Consider the following 17,311-nt stretch of genomic DNA (forward strand, 5'->3'; position numbering starts at 1 on the left):
GAAGGCTCTGGCTCCCATTCTTCCCATTCTTGTCAGTACATGTGCCGCAGCATTCTGGATCAACTGAAGAGTCTTAAGGGACTTATTCGGGCAGCCTGATAATAAGGAATTGCAATAGTTCAACCTAGAAGTAACAAATAAATGCACTAGTTTTTCGGCATCAGACAGGATTTGCCTGATTTTTGCAATGTTGCATAGGTGAAAGAATGCAGTCCTAGTGGTCGATGATTGAAAACCTTCAGGGTATATTTCAGGTACTAAGTTTTGTGGTGACTGGACAAACAATTTCTGATTTATAGTCTAATTTGTCATGCCCAGTTTTTAGCATTTGTAGCGCCCCCTATTGTTCGATTTGAACGAAACATTCAGGGTACGTTTGAGGTGCTTATCGGGACATATCCTGTAAGTTTTGTGATGATTGGCCCAACGGTTGTTGACTTTGATCTATATATGTGCTGAGCCAAACCCCTTTTGAAATTCATTGGTCAATATCTTGAAAACTAAACAAGATATCAAAAAGCTTTGTACAACTTTTGATAAGCTTTGTCGAATGATGATCCATCGAAAATTTGGTAGCAATCGGACCTACAGTTTAGGCTGAGATGTCAAAAATATGTTTTTCATAAAAGTCAAAATGGTGGAAAATCTAGTTAGGCAGACTTTAGTGGTCCATGAGGCTATTTTGTAGAGCACATTGAGCTGGATTTGTGAGAGAAATTTCAAGTCATTCAGACTTATGGTGTGAGGGGCGTGACCTGTTCAAGATACCATTTTTGGGCCTTAGTTACACCGCCACCATGTGGTCGAGTGGGCTCATATTTCTGTGGAAAAAATAAATAAATCAATCAATAAATAAATATATATATATATATATATATATATATAGATATATATATATTTCCAGCTATTGGTTTAAATAAATACATAAAAAAGAATGAATGAATGAATGATTGATTGATTGATTGATTGAATGAATGGATGAATGAATGAATGAATAAATGTGTGCAACTAATGATTATTGTCATTTAATTAATATGTAATTTTTTTTTAATTAATGGACTGAATAGATTGTTTAGTCTATAGAAATGTGACAAAATATTCCTTGAGCTTTTTCCCAGATCACAAGGTGACATTTTCAGATGTCATGTTTTGTCCGACCAACAGGCCAAAATCCAAAGATATTAATTTACAATGACACAAAATCTGAGAAAAGTAGCAAATTATCACATTTGAGAGGCTGAAATTAGACAGTGTCTAGAATTTTTATGTGATGAATGACAATTAATTAATCAAATATCAAAATAGTTGCTGGTTAATTTGATGAATGAATCAACTAATCATTTCAGAATTAGTGTATTCCCTCTTAAGTGTGTAGCCCAAGCATGCAAAATATTGTCTATATGACTCTGATCTTAGTTGTCTGTCTCTTTCTCAGGTGGCTTGTGTTCCTATGAAATGCTGACGTTACAGTAACCGAGAGGAGGAGGGATAAGGAACTGGAGGAGAGGGGTGAAACTAACCAGGAGTACTCAGGAGAGAAGAACGAAATGTTGAATTTTATGAGCTGAAGGAGGGACACTCAGCTTTACCTGGAGATATTTGCAGCCTGATAAATATGAGGGAGTGGAGCTTTTGCTTTGCACAGTGGCGGAAGATCAGTAATGCAGCATTCAGACTGCTGAAGAGCTTGACAAAAGCCTACTGGACTTGACAACATCAAAAAGAGAAGCCAGTTGGTAGGACAGGAGGAGGAGCAGGAGGGAAAAAAGGATACGTGTGAGGCGAGACAAATGATAGAAGATAAAATATAAGAGATGAAAAGGAAGACATTTAGATGAAAGGAGTGCTAGAGGCAGGAAGTGAGAGTCAAATGGGGAGGCAAGCTTGAGAGTGAAAGGAGGCAGAGATGAAATAACATAATCTGTTATCAGAAAAAGAAGAGAAAGGTAAGACAGGGGAAGATACAGCTCCAGGAGAGTAGAAGTCTAGAAGGATCCAGAGGATACGTGCTATCAGTGTTCAGAGATCTGCCAAAATAAGCAGTAGTCATGTTCATGAACTTCCGTCGTATCCACAAGTGCCAGTGCATGCAGCTGCTGACCACAGGCCTGGTGCTGTGTGTGGTGATGGTCTGCTGGGAGGAGCTGGACCACCATGTGGTCAGCCACATGAAATCCTACACGTACCGCTACCTGGTCAACAGCTACGACTTTCTCAATTCTTCCTTCGCCATGACCACCAACCATCACCACAGAAAGGATGGTTCTAACGGTGCAGATGGTGGGTTAGTGAACTATTCATACCTCATCAACCACCCGGGTAAATGTGGAGGTGGTGGTGGAGATGGGAAAAGCAGGGATGATGTCCTCCTGCTTCTGTTTGTGAAATCATCGGCAGAGAACTTTGAACGGCGCCAGGCCATCAGGGACACATGGGGGAACGAGAGCTTTCTTTGGTCAGAACTGGGGGCAAGCGTGAGGATGGTGTTCGCTCTCGGCGTGCACCCGGATGTCGGGTGGAGATCCAGGGTGCAGAGCGAGCTGCTGCAAGAGGACGAGGCCTACGGAGACCTGATCCAGCAGAACTTTTTGGACACCTTCCACAACCTGACTACCAAACTGATTCTGCAGTTCCACTGGGGCCATGAATACTGCCCTCAGGCACGCTTCCTCATGTCTGCAGATGATGACATCTTCATCCACATGCCCAATTTGGTGAAGTACCTGCGGCAGCTCCTCAGCAAACAATCAGGGGCCAAAGACCTGTGGGTGGGGCATGTACACAGAGGAGCCCCTCCGATTCGCCGTAAAGAAAGCAAATATCACGTTTCATATGATCTGTACTCCTGGCCTTCCTACCCAGATTACACTGCTGGAGCGGGATACGTGGTTTCAGGTGATGTGGCCGCTAAGATCTACCATGCGACTCTGGTGCTGAACTCCTCCATGTACATTGACGATGTCTTCATGGGGATTTGTGCCAAGGCCATGGGGGTGTCTCCGCAGGAGCATGTGTACTTTTCAGGGGAGGGCAAGACTCCGTACCACCCCTGCATCTATGACCACATGATCACATCGCACGGTCATGCCACGGATGTGCGCTCACTATGGCAGGCAGCAACAAACCCTACTGTGTACAGCAACTCCAGAGGATTTATGGGTAATCTGTACTGCACAGCAGTGAGAGTGATGTTGCTGTGTCTGCCATATTACCAGAACACGTACTCCTGTATGGCTGCTTTTACATAAATGGTCTTCAGATGACGCAAGAATTGCTGAATGCTAAATGTACCACACAAACAAATGATGGTACCTCACACAAACAGCCATTTTTTTCTCTTTCATGTTTTGTGGCAGTTTGCTGGCTATACTATGTATTTGCTATCTTGTAATAAAGATCAAACTGTTCTGTTAAGCAAACAAATGCACTAATTTCTTCAGTCATCAGGAAGATCAGTTTTCACTTTGTTTAAGCTAAAGTTGTTTTGATGTTAAGGCTCTGGGACTACTCGTTTAACGTTTCCATTTTGCCAACGATTACAACATAAGTTGTGCTCCTCAGCCAAAGTGCCAACTTATCATTAACGTTAGCCCCTGATGATTCCATTTTCTTTATGCTAAGATAATATTAGCAAGGCTGATACTGTCTTAACCACGACGTAATTAAACAATTTGCTTTTGGATTTGTTTTGGAACATGAGACTAATTCATGGGACAACGGTGTAGACATTTAACCTAGCTAAAATGGACATACGTTACCTACAATGTAGTTAAATGGAACACTTGTTACAGTAGCCTAATTATGTTGCTTGAGAAGGGGGAAGGCATTCTGCATTTGGAGAAATGTCATAATTCTAGGGTGTTTTTCACCTTTTTTACCCTTGATGACTTTGCATCCCTGGAATGTAATACCTAGAATACTAAAAAAAAAACAAAAAAAAAGGGGTGCTTGTAAAGGAATTATTTTGATTGGTAATCACATAAATCACAAAAAGATACACACATAAATCACAAAAAGATGTGTGAGGAATACATGTTTTTAGCTTGAAATATTCTGCATCATTTATTGTTGACATTTTATTTTGGGTGCTCAGAAACTCTTTCTTCTTCTTTTTTTGTCTATTCTTTGACCCTTGAACTTTGTATTTGCTTTTAGTTCTGCTCTGACTGACTCACTCCTATCAGGCTGACACAGTGCATCAGACATTTCTTATTGAGTCACTAGTCAGCCAGTAGGAAGAAAGCTACCTCCAGCCAGACTCTGAGCTAAATGATGCCAGATGAATGAATTTCCCTACCAAGGTACAGACTGAACAGAAAGTAGAAAAGGTAATTAACCAAATTTACTTTTGTGCTGCTGTAGTGTACCTCTTTGTATTGTCACTGTAAGGAGTCTTGGGACTACATTTCTGCACTAAGGTTTAGAGCAGTTCCCCACGAAATGATGTTTTTATATATGAAACATTCCTCTAGTCTCCTCTAGTCTAGTTTTTTCATTTATGAATTATTCGATATTTTTACTGCTTTGGGCCTCTAAAAATAATTCCAATAAAACAGGAAAACAGACATACAGAAGCAGTAGATAGAAGTAGATATTGCTTTGTTTTAAGGGTTCACAGGCCACTGCTTTGGAGTAAATTATAATTCAAGCTGTTGACCTAAAGCTTAATTTGTGATACAAACATGTAAACTATACAGAGTATGGCTATAGCAGTAGACACCTAACTGCATGCAATAACTGATTGTTTTGGCTACTTGGGGACAGCAGAAATAAGTTGTTAACACAACACTGACATATCCTAACCCTTTAACTTTGTTAATTGTTGTTGTTGATTCTATAGTTGTTTTCATTTGGTTTGATCTACTAAACCTAGATAGCTTTTCATACAGTATATGAACACATTAACAAGTTTTCATACTTAAACAACAAAATAGGCTGTTTCCCAACCCATATGACCAATCCAAAAAGTGATCAGTCAGCAGTTCATCTGATTTGCAATATTATTAATATTAAATAATCTGCTGCCGGGCTGTTTTGACGTGTGTTGCGTCATTTTTCTGTTAGAACCCAGACAAGGGACAGTTCAGCTTCTATGCATGCTAGTAACCCTGAAATTATCTAAAAGCTGTAGCTCTAACTGTAGCCTCATATTATAGATCCCTCTGACCTCTAATTTTAGTTTACAGTTAAATGCAATTATACAAACCCGATTCCAAAAAAGTTGGGACACTGTACAAATTGTGAATAAAAACAGAATGCAATGATGTGGAAGTTTCAATATTTTATTCAGAATACAACATAGATGACATATCAAATGTTTAAACGGAGAAGGGAAAATAAGACGGTGTAGTCCCTCATTCGTCCAGGAGTGTTCTATCGTAGAAAAGGTTTCAGTTGTAGTCATCTTTCATTTAAGGTAAAAATAAGTTGATTTTAAATTTCATGGCATCAACACATCTCAAAAAAGTTGGGACAAGGCCATGTTTACCTTTCTTGTCTAATACAGGCTTCTAGTTCCTCAACTGTCTTAGGTCTTCTTTGTCGCATCTTCCTCTTTAGGATGCGCCAAATGTTTTCTATGGGTGAAAGATCTGGCTGGCCATTTAAGTACCCGGATCCTTCTTCTACGCAGCCATGATGTTGTAATTGATGCAGTATGTGGTCTGGCATTGTCATGTTGGAAAATTCAAGGTCTTCCCTGAAAGAGATGACGTCTGGATGGGAGCATATGTTGTTCTAGAATTTGGATATACCTTTCAGCATTGATGGTGCCTTTCCAGATGTGTAAGCTGCCCATGCCACACGCACTCAAATTTTGATTCGTCTGACCACAGAACAGTTTTCCACTTTGCCACAGTCCATTTTAAATGAGCCTTGGCCCAGAGAAAACGCCTGCGCTTCTGGATCATGTTTAGATATGGCTTCTTCTTTGACCTATAGAGTTTTAGCCGGCAACGGCGAATGCCACGGTGGATTGTGTTCACCGACAATGTTTTCTGGAAGTATTTCTGAGCCCATCTTGTGATTTCCATTACAGTAGCATTCTTGTATGTGATGCAGTACCATCTAAGGGCCCGAAGATCACGGGCATCCAGTATGGTTTTCCGGCCTTGACCCTTACGCACACACACGAGATTGTTCCAGATTCTCTGAATCTTTGGATGATATTATGCACTGTAGATGATGATAACTTCAAACTCTTTGCAATTTTTCTCTGAGAAACTCCTTTCTGATATTGCTCAACAATTTTTCGCCGCAGCATTGGGGGAATTGGTGATCCTCTGCCCATCTTGACTTCTGAGAGACACTGCCACTCTGAGAGGCTCTTTTTATACCCAATCATGTTGCCAATTGACCTAATAAGTTGCAAATTGGTCCTCCAGCTGTTCCTTATATATACATTTAACTTTTTCAGCCTCTTATTGCTACCTGTCCCAACTTTTTTGGAATGTGTAGCTCTCATGAAATCCAAAATGAGCCAATATTTGGCATGACATTGCAAAATGTCTCACTTTCAACATTTGATATGTTATCTATATTCTATTGTGAATAAAATATAAGTTTATGAGATTTGTAAATTATTGCATTCCTTTTTTATTCACAATTTGTACAGTGTCCCAACTTTTTTGGAATCGGGTTGTACATGATTGAATGAATATACTTATTCTGTCCAACCCAAGGGACAATATTTGGCATTCGATAAAATCATAACATTTGCTTAGATAATCAATTCTATTTCTGTAATCAAGTGGTTCTCAAACTGAGAAGGGATGACCAAGGGAAACATATGTAGTGGAACTTAGTTGAATGAACATGATTTATAAGAAGAGTTTTTTAAGGGTTTGCTGGTGCCATCGTGCCATAATTTCTTTTGTTTCACTTGAATTCAACTGGGCTCCTTTTTTATTTGTTAAAAAAGCCCAGTTGTTGAGTTATTTCGTTCATTGCTTTTTCTAAACTAGTTAAATCCATTCTATTCTAAATCAGTCCATTATAAAAGGCATTGGATCGAAACCACGAAGAAAAATTTTGTTACAGATGTTCTAAAAACATTAATAGCAAAAGGTTGAGCAAAATGCATAGATTTAAAGCTGCTTTTTTGTGTGTGTTTTTGTTAAATGAATACTCATACACATTGTTCCACAATGTGTCTTTTCAAGTTTAAATTAAGGTTGGATTAAATTCAATTGAACAGTCCTAAAGCTAAAGAAATAAAGCCCATTGAATGATTAAATTATTTTAAATATTATTAGTAGAGTATTAGAGTACTTATTTTGTACTCTTATTCTAATGATGACTCTTTATTGCACATTCGTCTAATACCACCCTATGTGTCACTGCACATAATGAATGAGCATGTGGCAAATAAAACCTTTGAGTTCTTAGAACCTTTCTGTTCTGGGAAAACACAACTACTGCTGGACAGCTGTCTGCCCATCAGCCTGCATAAAGACTGGAAAAAGAAAAAGAAGCTTTAATGTGAAGGATGCTCACTGTTACAGGAGTGGTAGCTCATTACAGTGTACACTCGAGAATGCATATCATACAATTTCCCTGTAGTAATTTGGGGAAGGTTTGGAATGGTAAATCGTCTGTACTTGTATAGCACCTTTCTAGTCTTCCGACCACTCAAAGTGCTTTATACACACTTTACACACTCTACCTCTAAGCTACAGCTGCCCCTGAATCATTGCACCCATATAGTCACGACTTTACCTGTAGGCTAATGTCCATCAAAAGATAAATACATTTAACTGTTTGAGATGAGAATGGTTGAGGTGGTGGAAAATTCATTGGAATCTAACAGAGAACCACACAAAAAAAAAGGCAAACATGGAGCCTAACGTGGAGAGTCCCCATCCACTCAAAAATGTGTTTTGCTTATTGTTACTTGACTTGGATATTTGAGCTTCACTGTGCAGAATAATGTACGTGCACAGTTTGTTTTCAAATTCATCTGCTGAAGGAGGAAAATTTCTCAGTTTCAGTTTAACACATGGACAAACAAACGTGATTTTGTCACATCACATCTAGTTTGAAAGCAAATCATGGTCCAATATGCAACTTACACAAGCGTAATGTGGAAACTTGAAGTTTCCAGTGCACATACACTGAAAATTGACTTTTCAGTGAAGTAGGAGATATCTTGTGTCCAGCAGTTACACAAACTATGATTCCAAGCAGAGTATTTTTTATATGTGTTAATAAATGTCTGGAGATGATCTTTAAATAAAGTTTATATATATATATAGAAATGTTCTAATGCTAAAGTTGCTCTGATCTGACTGTCTCCATTCAATGCAGGATCAAATTAAACATGGATAAATTCAATACATCACCACTTGCACTGTCACCTGGATGTTAACTGTTCTACCTTCTGTGTCTGAAATATGCTCTTCACATACACAGTGCATGCCATAAGTGCTATAAATCACTATACTACAGCACACTTCTTCAAACCATGCACAAAATTATGGCATATAACTAATACTGTACTAGTTGTGCAAGTGAATTTAGCACTGCAATATTGTTTACTGACCTAGAGAATTAAATAATCGTGTTGTTTTTTCAGTATAGTGATGTTACAGTGACGCAAAGAACTGCATGTGAACATTAAACTATGGCCACAGTGATGTGTTGTGGTGTGTTCTGCCCTTACCTGCGTCTGTTGGACAAACTCTCCTCTGTCTCATTGGTCACAACGACATGGGTGGAGCCTCCTTGGCTTTCCTCATGCATCACCTCAATCTGTGACACACAAACACATACATGTAGGTTTAATTATTAGGGCAGGGACTTTGTATATTATGTCTAAAATGCAAACGTAGATACCACTGCAACATCAGTAAACTAAATGTCTTCTTAAGCTTTGTCCCAACAGAGCTGTTTAATAGTGCCCTTGTCAGAAAATATCATGTTTTTACCACATGTTTGCATTCAGGTGGTCCAACATCAAAGCCACTGCAGAATTCATAGATTACAAGCTGCTTTTTGTTACTGTCAGCAGCCTAGATATGTAACAATATGCATTATTTACAAATGGCATGAGCCGAAACACAGACCAAAAACTCTGAGTTTTGTGAGTGAAATTTGAGGGCAATTTTTTTTGTGGTAATTAAGGAATAAAGACATTCAGTTGTCTCTGTGTGGCTATGGGCTAAACATTGTGATGACACTATGGCCTCTGAACTGGAACACAGCTTTAGTATCTGGTGGTGTGGAGTTTCTGAAGCGTCTTGTCACTTACTGTAGGTGGAAATAATAAATGCAGGTGACCATATCAACACCAAAACAATAATTACTGGAATTTGTTGTAAGGTTCTACTAACACTTGTCATTTCAGGTGTCTCATATCGGGATAAAATCTCGGGATTTAGTTTACACTTAGCCACATATAGCATGAAATGTGGCAATATTTGTGTAAGATGGTCACTGTCTAAGGCATAAAAAGTTCATAAAAAGTTATCGCTGTGACTCATCAAGACGACTGATAACACTAGCGTGACCTACATAAGTGTTCGGGAAGGAGGTGCCAGGAACTGACTTCACTGTTCCACCTGACAGCAAAACCAATCATTCCTCTTTTGCTTCACGGTGGTTACAGTTGTGTATCGCTCTTAATGCTCTACATGATTAGTTTTTGGTGGTACACGTATTTTGACAGAAACTCCAGAGACTGCATCTCCACAGTATTGTAATCGTTGAGGAGCAGAACAATCAGAAAAAAAGGTTCTCCTGCTGTGTGTGGGTCTGTGGGGGAATGCTAAAACTGATGTTTTTTTAAGTTTCTGTTGCTTTCACTTAAAGGTTCAGTGTGTAAGATTTAGGTGGCTCTATTTGCAGAATATGGCAATAATATTCATAAGTTTGTTTTCATTAGTGTATAATCACCTGAAAATAAGAATTGTTGTATTTTCATTACCTCAGAATAAGCCCTTTATATCTACAGAGAGAGCAGGTCCCCTTTCAAAAGAACACATATGGTCATACTGCACATGTACCGCTAGTGGTATCTATATAGTTTTATTTTTTCAGGTTTTGAGATATATGGCCCTGGGATTTCTGCCTCCACCCCAATATAATGCAGGTTTAGTTTCTGCTACTCACAGCACTGAAAATTACCATTTCAAAAAATCTACAGCATCTTCTCTTTCCAGGAACAGTGTTGTAATCTGAAGAACATGCTGTCAACAGTATTCATTGGAACTTTGAAACTTTCTACAGACAAAATAAAGCCTGGGCAAATAAATTCAAAACAATTGGCATCGCTAGATACCACTAGGGTAAGTGACATTTTTTAGATATTTATCGATTATTATTATTTTTTATTGTTTTTCTGGCTTTTTGCCTGTATTAGATAGTGACAGCTGAAGAGAGACAGGAAAGGGGGGAGAGAGACAGGGAATGACATGGCCCCAGGCCCTCCAACCTGAGCTGCTGCGGTAAGGACTTAGCCTTAGTACATGTTGTGTGTGATCTACTTCAAAACCAAGTTTTTTATCGCTGTATCAGATCAAATGGAAATCTTTAGAAACAAGGAGAAATAAATGAATTAATAATCAATTTAATTTATAATCAATTTAGTCTCGATCTGAAGTTGTTACAGAGTTCTTGTCTTGGGACAGTGACCGGAATATTTCATACACACAAACACACAATAACCAATGTTGTATAAATGTTTATTTAACTACTAACGACACACATGACAATAACTATGAGTAGCAGGGCAGGTGTTGCCCTGAAGGGAAGAGGAGAGGAGAAGCAGGACTATTTCTCTCGGCACTGTGCCGATCGGTTCTGAATGAAACTCCTGAGTTCCATGTCTCAGGACGTGCTGTCAGTCCCACGGGGGCAACTCTGGTCTGAGTTGGTCCTTCATAAGCAGGCTGATGAAGTTCGGTTGTGATGGCAATGCGGTGTGAATGTCTGCCAGCTTTTAGCTGAGTTAAAAGTTTGTTACGGTCCTTGTTATTATTCAGGTGCTGCAACGAAGTGGAGCAGGCTTCTTTAATCTGGTAACAGCAGTTTAGCAGCATTAATAACAGTTTCTTTATTATGATCACACAAGTTAGATGTGCATATATTTCCACACTCTTTGTATTCTAATGAATGTCTTTTGTCTATCTGCTTATCTCTCTCTTCAGAGGGGTGAGAGGAGGGGTTAGCGGATACACACGCTCCCTGTGTGATTCAGCATTTCACTATTTTCTCTTATAACCAGCCATGATAAATGAACTGTTGTGTAGATACATATTCACATTTCCTGCTTCATTAGCTATTCAGCGCATCATAATAGGTGAATATGTTACATCCAGTAACCTTAGGCATGTTCAATTGATTAATATTAAGGTTAGGACAACAAGAGATCAGTTGAAAATATTCTTGGCAATATGTCATTAGAGTGGCAAGCAAGGTCTTACTCTACTGAAACTGTATCCCATATTATCACATATGCTGTCCCAAATTATTATGGATGTCCTGAAAGAATAGTTTTGTTAATACAGAAAAATTGTGATCCATACTTGTATGACATCATATTAATTTCTTTACATGAAGAACAGTTCTTGTTGACAGGGTCTATTTCTCTTTGTGGCATCGGCATGACAACATTAAGTTCCACACTCTTCTTAAGTTGTTACTTAGTGTAACACATTGATTAATACAATTGATTGTGCGTGGCAAAGTCTTTTTCTTTATTCCTTTAGTCTTAGATTGACAAGCCCTGGTTTCCCTTGATGAAGACCAGAGAGCATGAGATGTTCCTTAAGAGAGGGTAGTGTCAGGCTGTGTTATGCACTGGTCAGGGAGAGTAGGCTGTAATTTACTAGACTGGCTTAGGTTGTTCATGCTTGTGAGTCTTCACAGGCTGCAATAAATCGAGAAATTGTCATTCAACCTTCCATTAGTAACCTGAGTCTCGCAAAGGTCATGGGACAGAAGAGGTTGCTGGAGAAAGCTTGTCAGCTCTCTAGACAGGCCTGGTTTATGACTTAGAAACCAACTTTCAGAAAAGCCTAATTCTTTTCATTAATAAAGATGCAAAATGTTCATCAGGATCGGGTTGATCATGCTACATAAGAGTAGTATTATCAGTACATTTCTAAAGATACACATCCCTAACAAAGACTACAAGAAAAAAAAGTATTAAAGAAAGGTACTGTTAGGAATTGGTATTGAAATGAAAGTATCAGGATTGGCACCGGTATCAATAACTGTGGGACAATACCCTGCCCTTGTGTCAAAGTCAGCTGCTCTTTTTTTTTAGATGAACAGAATTTTAAAAATCATTGTAATTACTTAAAGTTAAAATGGCTTTATGTTGCAGTGAGATTTCAAAGTGGGATCGGAGGAGGGTACCTTGATGCCTCCTTTGTCCTTGCGTATGTTCTTCTTCTTGTTGGGATCAGCTTCGGCTGGCTGCTTGCCACTGTTAGAGTTATCAGAAGTTCTGCGAGCCAGAGCTGAAATGAATTGAGACGACACAGCATAAGTAACTTTATTCTTTATTCTGATCCCCATTAGCTATCACAAAGAGGTCACTAGTAATCCTGGGGTCAACACAAAATCAATAAAAATAAAACAAATGTAATCCATTGGAAAACCAATTGTTACTAGAACATTTATAATAATTACCCCTCACTGAGATTTCCTTTTATGTAATTAATAACTACATTCTTTATTTAATTATAGCTCAGAGAGTGTTCTATTGGACCTGGACAAATAAAGCAACAAATAAGCTTATTGGTTCAAAGTGAAATAACTTATTGCTATTGGTGTAAAACAACCCAAGTCCCACATTCTTCACTCAGGCTAGGCAGACGTGGTATAGTGTGAAATAATGATGGGAGGTTCGACTCTCTTTACTGACTCAAGTTTGTATTAGTCACTCATTAAAAAGAGTCAGGTTTTCAAGTCACTCGAGTCATCGAGTCAGTCACCCAGAGCTTGGTGAATCCCCCGGCCCCAGCACCCACAGAGCATGCACACCAGAAACTTCTGCCAGCTGAGGCGGCTAACTTCCAGTTTAGCCCTCTGCTAACTTGAATGGGATAAAATAATTTAATCATGCGGCTCTTCTAGACTTTCCAAATGTTATCAGACCAAATGGATCAAATTGTGGTAGTGAAACAAGTCATTTTGCGGGAGTTGTGACACTCAAAAAAAGTATCCACCGTTTTACAGCCGTTCCTTTTCCCATGATTGTGTGCGGGAAGAATGCTTCTTCGGCTCCTGTCGGACCGGGAAGTTGTAATTACATAGTTTGACCACTAGTCAAATTGGCTTCAAAGCCTGGTGCTGTGGGGCTTGCTCAGAAGCACTCAACCTGTTTTAGAGCTGGTGCTCAACTTGAGAGTTGACACTAGCTGAGTCATCCAGTCACTCACTTGCACCCGCTGAACCAACAAGTTCCACCCACTCCCAGTCCCCACTGATTCACACGATTAGACCAAGAGTTCTCAAAGGTAAAATGTTTTATTTTTAAATCTCTCTCGCTCTCTCACACGCACACAAACATACTAAAACAAAATCTTTCAAATCATAAAATGTTTTTTAATCATTGGAAATTTAATAGTTCACTATTATAGGGAAGTTACTGAAGTTATAAAAAACCTGACACTTGTCAGTGTCTGATCTGTGCTCATAGCGGCTGCCCGATCCATTCTGCACCACGCTTGTGTCAACATTTTACTTGACAGCCAGAGTAAAAACACAATAACTTTATTAACAACACAATATTATAGTAATCTAACTTAAAAATAGAGACCTCTACAGAGGATTACACTGTGATTTCAAAATAGTTTATTAAAAAAAAAAAAAAAAATATATATATATATATATATATATATATATATATATATATATATATATATATATATATATTTTTTATATTAAATACTGTGATGTATATTTACAACAACTTTCATAATGGCATACTATCTGGAACATGTATTTTTCATATACTGAATGAATTGTATTGAATAAACATATAATTAAAACTAAACCGAATTATGTTTTTTTCATTTTTAATTACAAATGAAGTACGGATTATCCGATAATACATGATAATAACTGTCACATTTCTAATGATTAAAAACCATTTTGTTATCTTGAGTGTGAGTAGGATTGTTTTATCATCAGTAATTCACATCACAAGTAATTTTGAACAGGAACATTTGCGGTGGCTTTCTTTGATTGACAGGACCACTTTAGTGCATGTGCAGAATGGATTGGGCAGCCGGTATGGATCGGGCACTGACCAAGCGGTAACCTCCGGGGCTGAAAAGTGAAGCCAATGGGGAAGTGCCTTAAACCTGCATTCTTTCTAATGGCCAGCAAGGTGCAACTCCACTGGTTGCAAAAAGAAGTCATATTGTATAGAAGTCAATGAGAAAATTACCCTACTTCTCACTGATTTATTACCTCAGTAAATACTTTCCTAATGAATTTATAGTCTCAATCGCGAGTTTCAAGTCTTCTTCAATACAGCATGATGTTCATTTTATAAATTATGGTCCCATTTAGAGTGAAATAGATGATAAAACAGGGTATGCTTTTTGGCGGGGCTACCTTGTGATTGACAAGTCGCTACCACGGCAACCTGTAAATCAGGATAGAGGCGAGGCGTATCCACTGCACTGTGTACATTTAACTAGCCGTGAACTTGTCTGTCTGTGTTTTCATCTAAGAACTTTGATGAACTGAAAACACACTGTGAAAGCTTCAAAGTTAATTGTAAAATTTTGGTTGCCTAAAAATGTCTTGTTCAGCGTTCAGTTGTACTAATAGACACTCTAAGGAGTTGGTTGTTAATTTCTTCCTGTAAGTACATTTGGTTTTAAGCCTTTTTTCTAGCTAGCTAAAATTAGCATCCCAAGTAATATCACAGTTTACATGAATCATGGATGTACCTTGCTAACACTAACGCTAGAGCATTTGTCAAACCTTCTTCTCTGATTCACTCCAGTTCTCTGCTTTCTCATCTGCAATCAATTAAAATGTTTGTCCTTCTGCATTGATTTTCAATGTAGGTAAACATTCCATCCATTTCAAATTACTTTATCTTTGTTTCAGTCTCCTTGAATCCCCTTCTCATCTCCTCAAACTTATCCTGGGTGACTTCTAAGCTGGTCTTTAGCTCCTGTACATCTCTAATAATGCCATGCAGTCTTTTGTTAGTTCCATGCATGATCAGCTAAAGCATTTGAAGTTTTTCTGCTGCTGTAGAACTCTCTCTGCTGTTCCACTCTCATTGTAACCACTGAATCGTCCTCACAAGGGGATGCTTTAGCATGTTTAGGAGGCATGATCTGTTTTACCAAGATGTACCAGGCGTTGATAGATGTTGGAGATCTGACATACAGTCAGGCCTGTATGTCAGAGGCCTACTAGGCCCAGGCATCTATCAACTACTACAGCCATAAACTCAATAGTTGATGTAATATTGTCCACAGTATTGAGAAAATACGGATCAAAATAGCTTGATTCAGTGAGCAGCTGTATTTAAGAGTTCCAGACAGGATTACATCAATTCTTGTTAGATTTAGACACGCCAGATTACAACAAGCTTGTTGCTGTACAAGTTTGCAGCTCAGGGTATCAATGGTTTCACAGGCAGTAAGAGTTTCTTTCCTACATAAATTAGTTAGTTAAAACAACATCCAACTCACACTGGTGACTCCCTGTAGTCCTAGGGGGGTTCTTCAGTGAGGGCCGTTTGGGAGAGGGCTCAGGCCGCGGGGCAACAGGCTGGACGGGCCTTGTCTGTTTAGCTGACAGTCTCTTCAGACTGATGTGTCGCTTCTCAAACATCTCCTGGACATCCTCCAGGCGCTTCAGTGTCTTCAGGACACTGGCCTGCAGGCAGACAGCTCACTATCAACCCTCGTCCTCATCATTTTTGCAACAGAATATCCAGTCATCCTGTAAACTAATGTTTTTTTGTGCACCATACCTTGATATCCTCGGACAGGACAACCTCATACTGGTTGTGGAGGTTCCTTAATTCAGTCACTTGGTTCTTTTCTGCTGACTCCAGAAAGCATTGGATGTCAGTCAGTGCTGACTCTGCCCCTTCCTGTGACTGACACTTATCCACAGCCTGGGAGGCCAGCAGGTAGATACCAGACTCACACCACTGGTTCACCTGTAAACAGTAGAAATTCAAACCGGTTAAAACTGGCAAAGATTTCAATGTACCACACCATCCCTTCCCATATGGTGGTTCAATGTGAGGGCCCTGTGTTTACACGCCACTGGGGTCAATTAGGATCTTCAATGACATACTATCACTTATTCTTCATGCATTTTGGTGTCACATTACGAGTTTCAACAAAGACTGGGGCTATACTGTATTTTAAAGAACATTCTGGCTCGCTTGAGTCTTATTTTGTTTAGGCTATCATTTCTATCAGTTATGTGTGCACCTGAAATATTGGCAATAATCCCTCATATGAGAAACTGTTTTCGCACAACTACAGTAAATGCGTAAATCAAATTAAAACCAGGAAGTAAATCTGTAAACTGATGGATGTTTACAATAAACCGTTTGGGGAATCATTTTACTGTTTTCCTTTGTTTTCTCTTCCAAATAAGTTTGGCTAACTTGGGTTTTTTTTTTTTACAACCTGTCTGATTGTCTACCTGCTTGTGTTTCTTGCCCTGTCTGACTTCTTTTTAAAAAAGTGTGAAAGATGGGGAAAAAAACATCAGCCAACAGAGAAGAAAATCCAGACAATATTTGCCATTTATAGATGATTTGTTTTATATGACAACAAACATATTTTAAACACATTCAGATTTGTATGTTTTGCCACATTACACCATTTTAATTCCATTTTAATTTATTTATTTACCAATTAGGTGTCACAGACACACCAGGCTCCCCTTCACTCAACACAACATGACCCCATCATCTCATGGTCTACTGGTGAGGTACTAAGATGGGGTGATTCCTGTTATCCTGGCTGTTTTCCACATCGACCACGACCCTCCATGTCCGGCTCTCAGGAACTCTTGGTCTTCTCCACATCAATAGAAAGTCCCAAAGAGAAACAATCTGTGGAAATACCTCCGTGTTATGCTGCCTACCAGGATGTCTTTTGCCCTAAGAGAGCCTCCCAATTGCCTCCGCATCGGCCATGGGACTGTGCGATAGATCTCATTCCGGGTGAACCAGTGCCTAGAGGAAGGATCTATCCACTATCCATACCCGAACAGAAGGCCATGGGTGAGTTCATTGAGGAAGCCCTAGCTCAGGGTTACATTCGACCTTCCACTTCGCCAGCTGCTTCTAGCTTCTTTTTTGTGGCTA

The 17,311-nt window shown here is 39.1% G+C and overlaps 2 protein-coding genes across 18 annotated transcripts in view; one reads left to right on the forward strand and one right to left on the reverse strand.

Moving 5' to 3' along the window:
• b3gnt5a (UDP-GlcNAc:betaGal beta-1,3-N-acetylglucosaminyltransferase 5a) overlaps nucleotides 1-6,601 on the forward strand; it is a 117,154-nt gene extending 110,553 nt beyond the window's left edge. For all 8 annotated transcript variants that reach the window (XM_044199641.1, XM_044199643.1, XM_044199645.1 and 5 more), the window contains one exon: nucleotides 1,436-6,601. In XM_044199641.1, coding sequence (XP_044055576.1) covers nucleotides 2,049-3,248 — 1,200 coding nt within the window. In that variant the 5' untranslated portion in view covers nucleotides 1,436-2,048 and the 3' untranslated portion in view covers nucleotides 3,249-6,601. The remainder of the gene's footprint in view (nucleotides 1-1,435) is intronic.
• Nucleotides 1-17,311, reverse strand: part of mcf2l2 (MCF.2 cell line derived transforming sequence-like 2) — a 260,332-nt gene that overhangs the window by 102,253 nt on the left and 140,768 nt on the right. For all 10 annotated transcript variants that reach the window (XM_044199615.1, XM_044199613.1, XM_044199618.1 and 7 more), the window contains 4 exons: nucleotides 15,953-16,144; nucleotides 15,669-15,855; nucleotides 12,358-12,461; nucleotides 8,660-8,748 (listed from right to left, as the gene is read on the reverse strand). In XM_044199615.1, coding sequence (XP_044055550.1) covers nucleotides 8,660-8,748; nucleotides 12,358-12,461; nucleotides 15,669-15,855; nucleotides 15,953-16,144 — 572 coding nt within the window. The remainder of the gene's footprint in view (nucleotides 1-8,659; nucleotides 8,749-12,357; nucleotides 12,462-15,668; nucleotides 15,856-15,952; nucleotides 16,145-17,311) is intronic.

The sequence above is a fragment of the Siniperca chuatsi genome, linkage group LG6, assembly GCF_020085105.1.
Source record: "Siniperca chuatsi isolate FFG_IHB_CAS linkage group LG6, ASM2008510v1, whole genome shotgun sequence".
Taxonomy (NCBI): Eukaryota; Metazoa; Chordata; class Actinopteri; order Centrarchiformes; family Sinipercidae; genus Siniperca; species Siniperca chuatsi.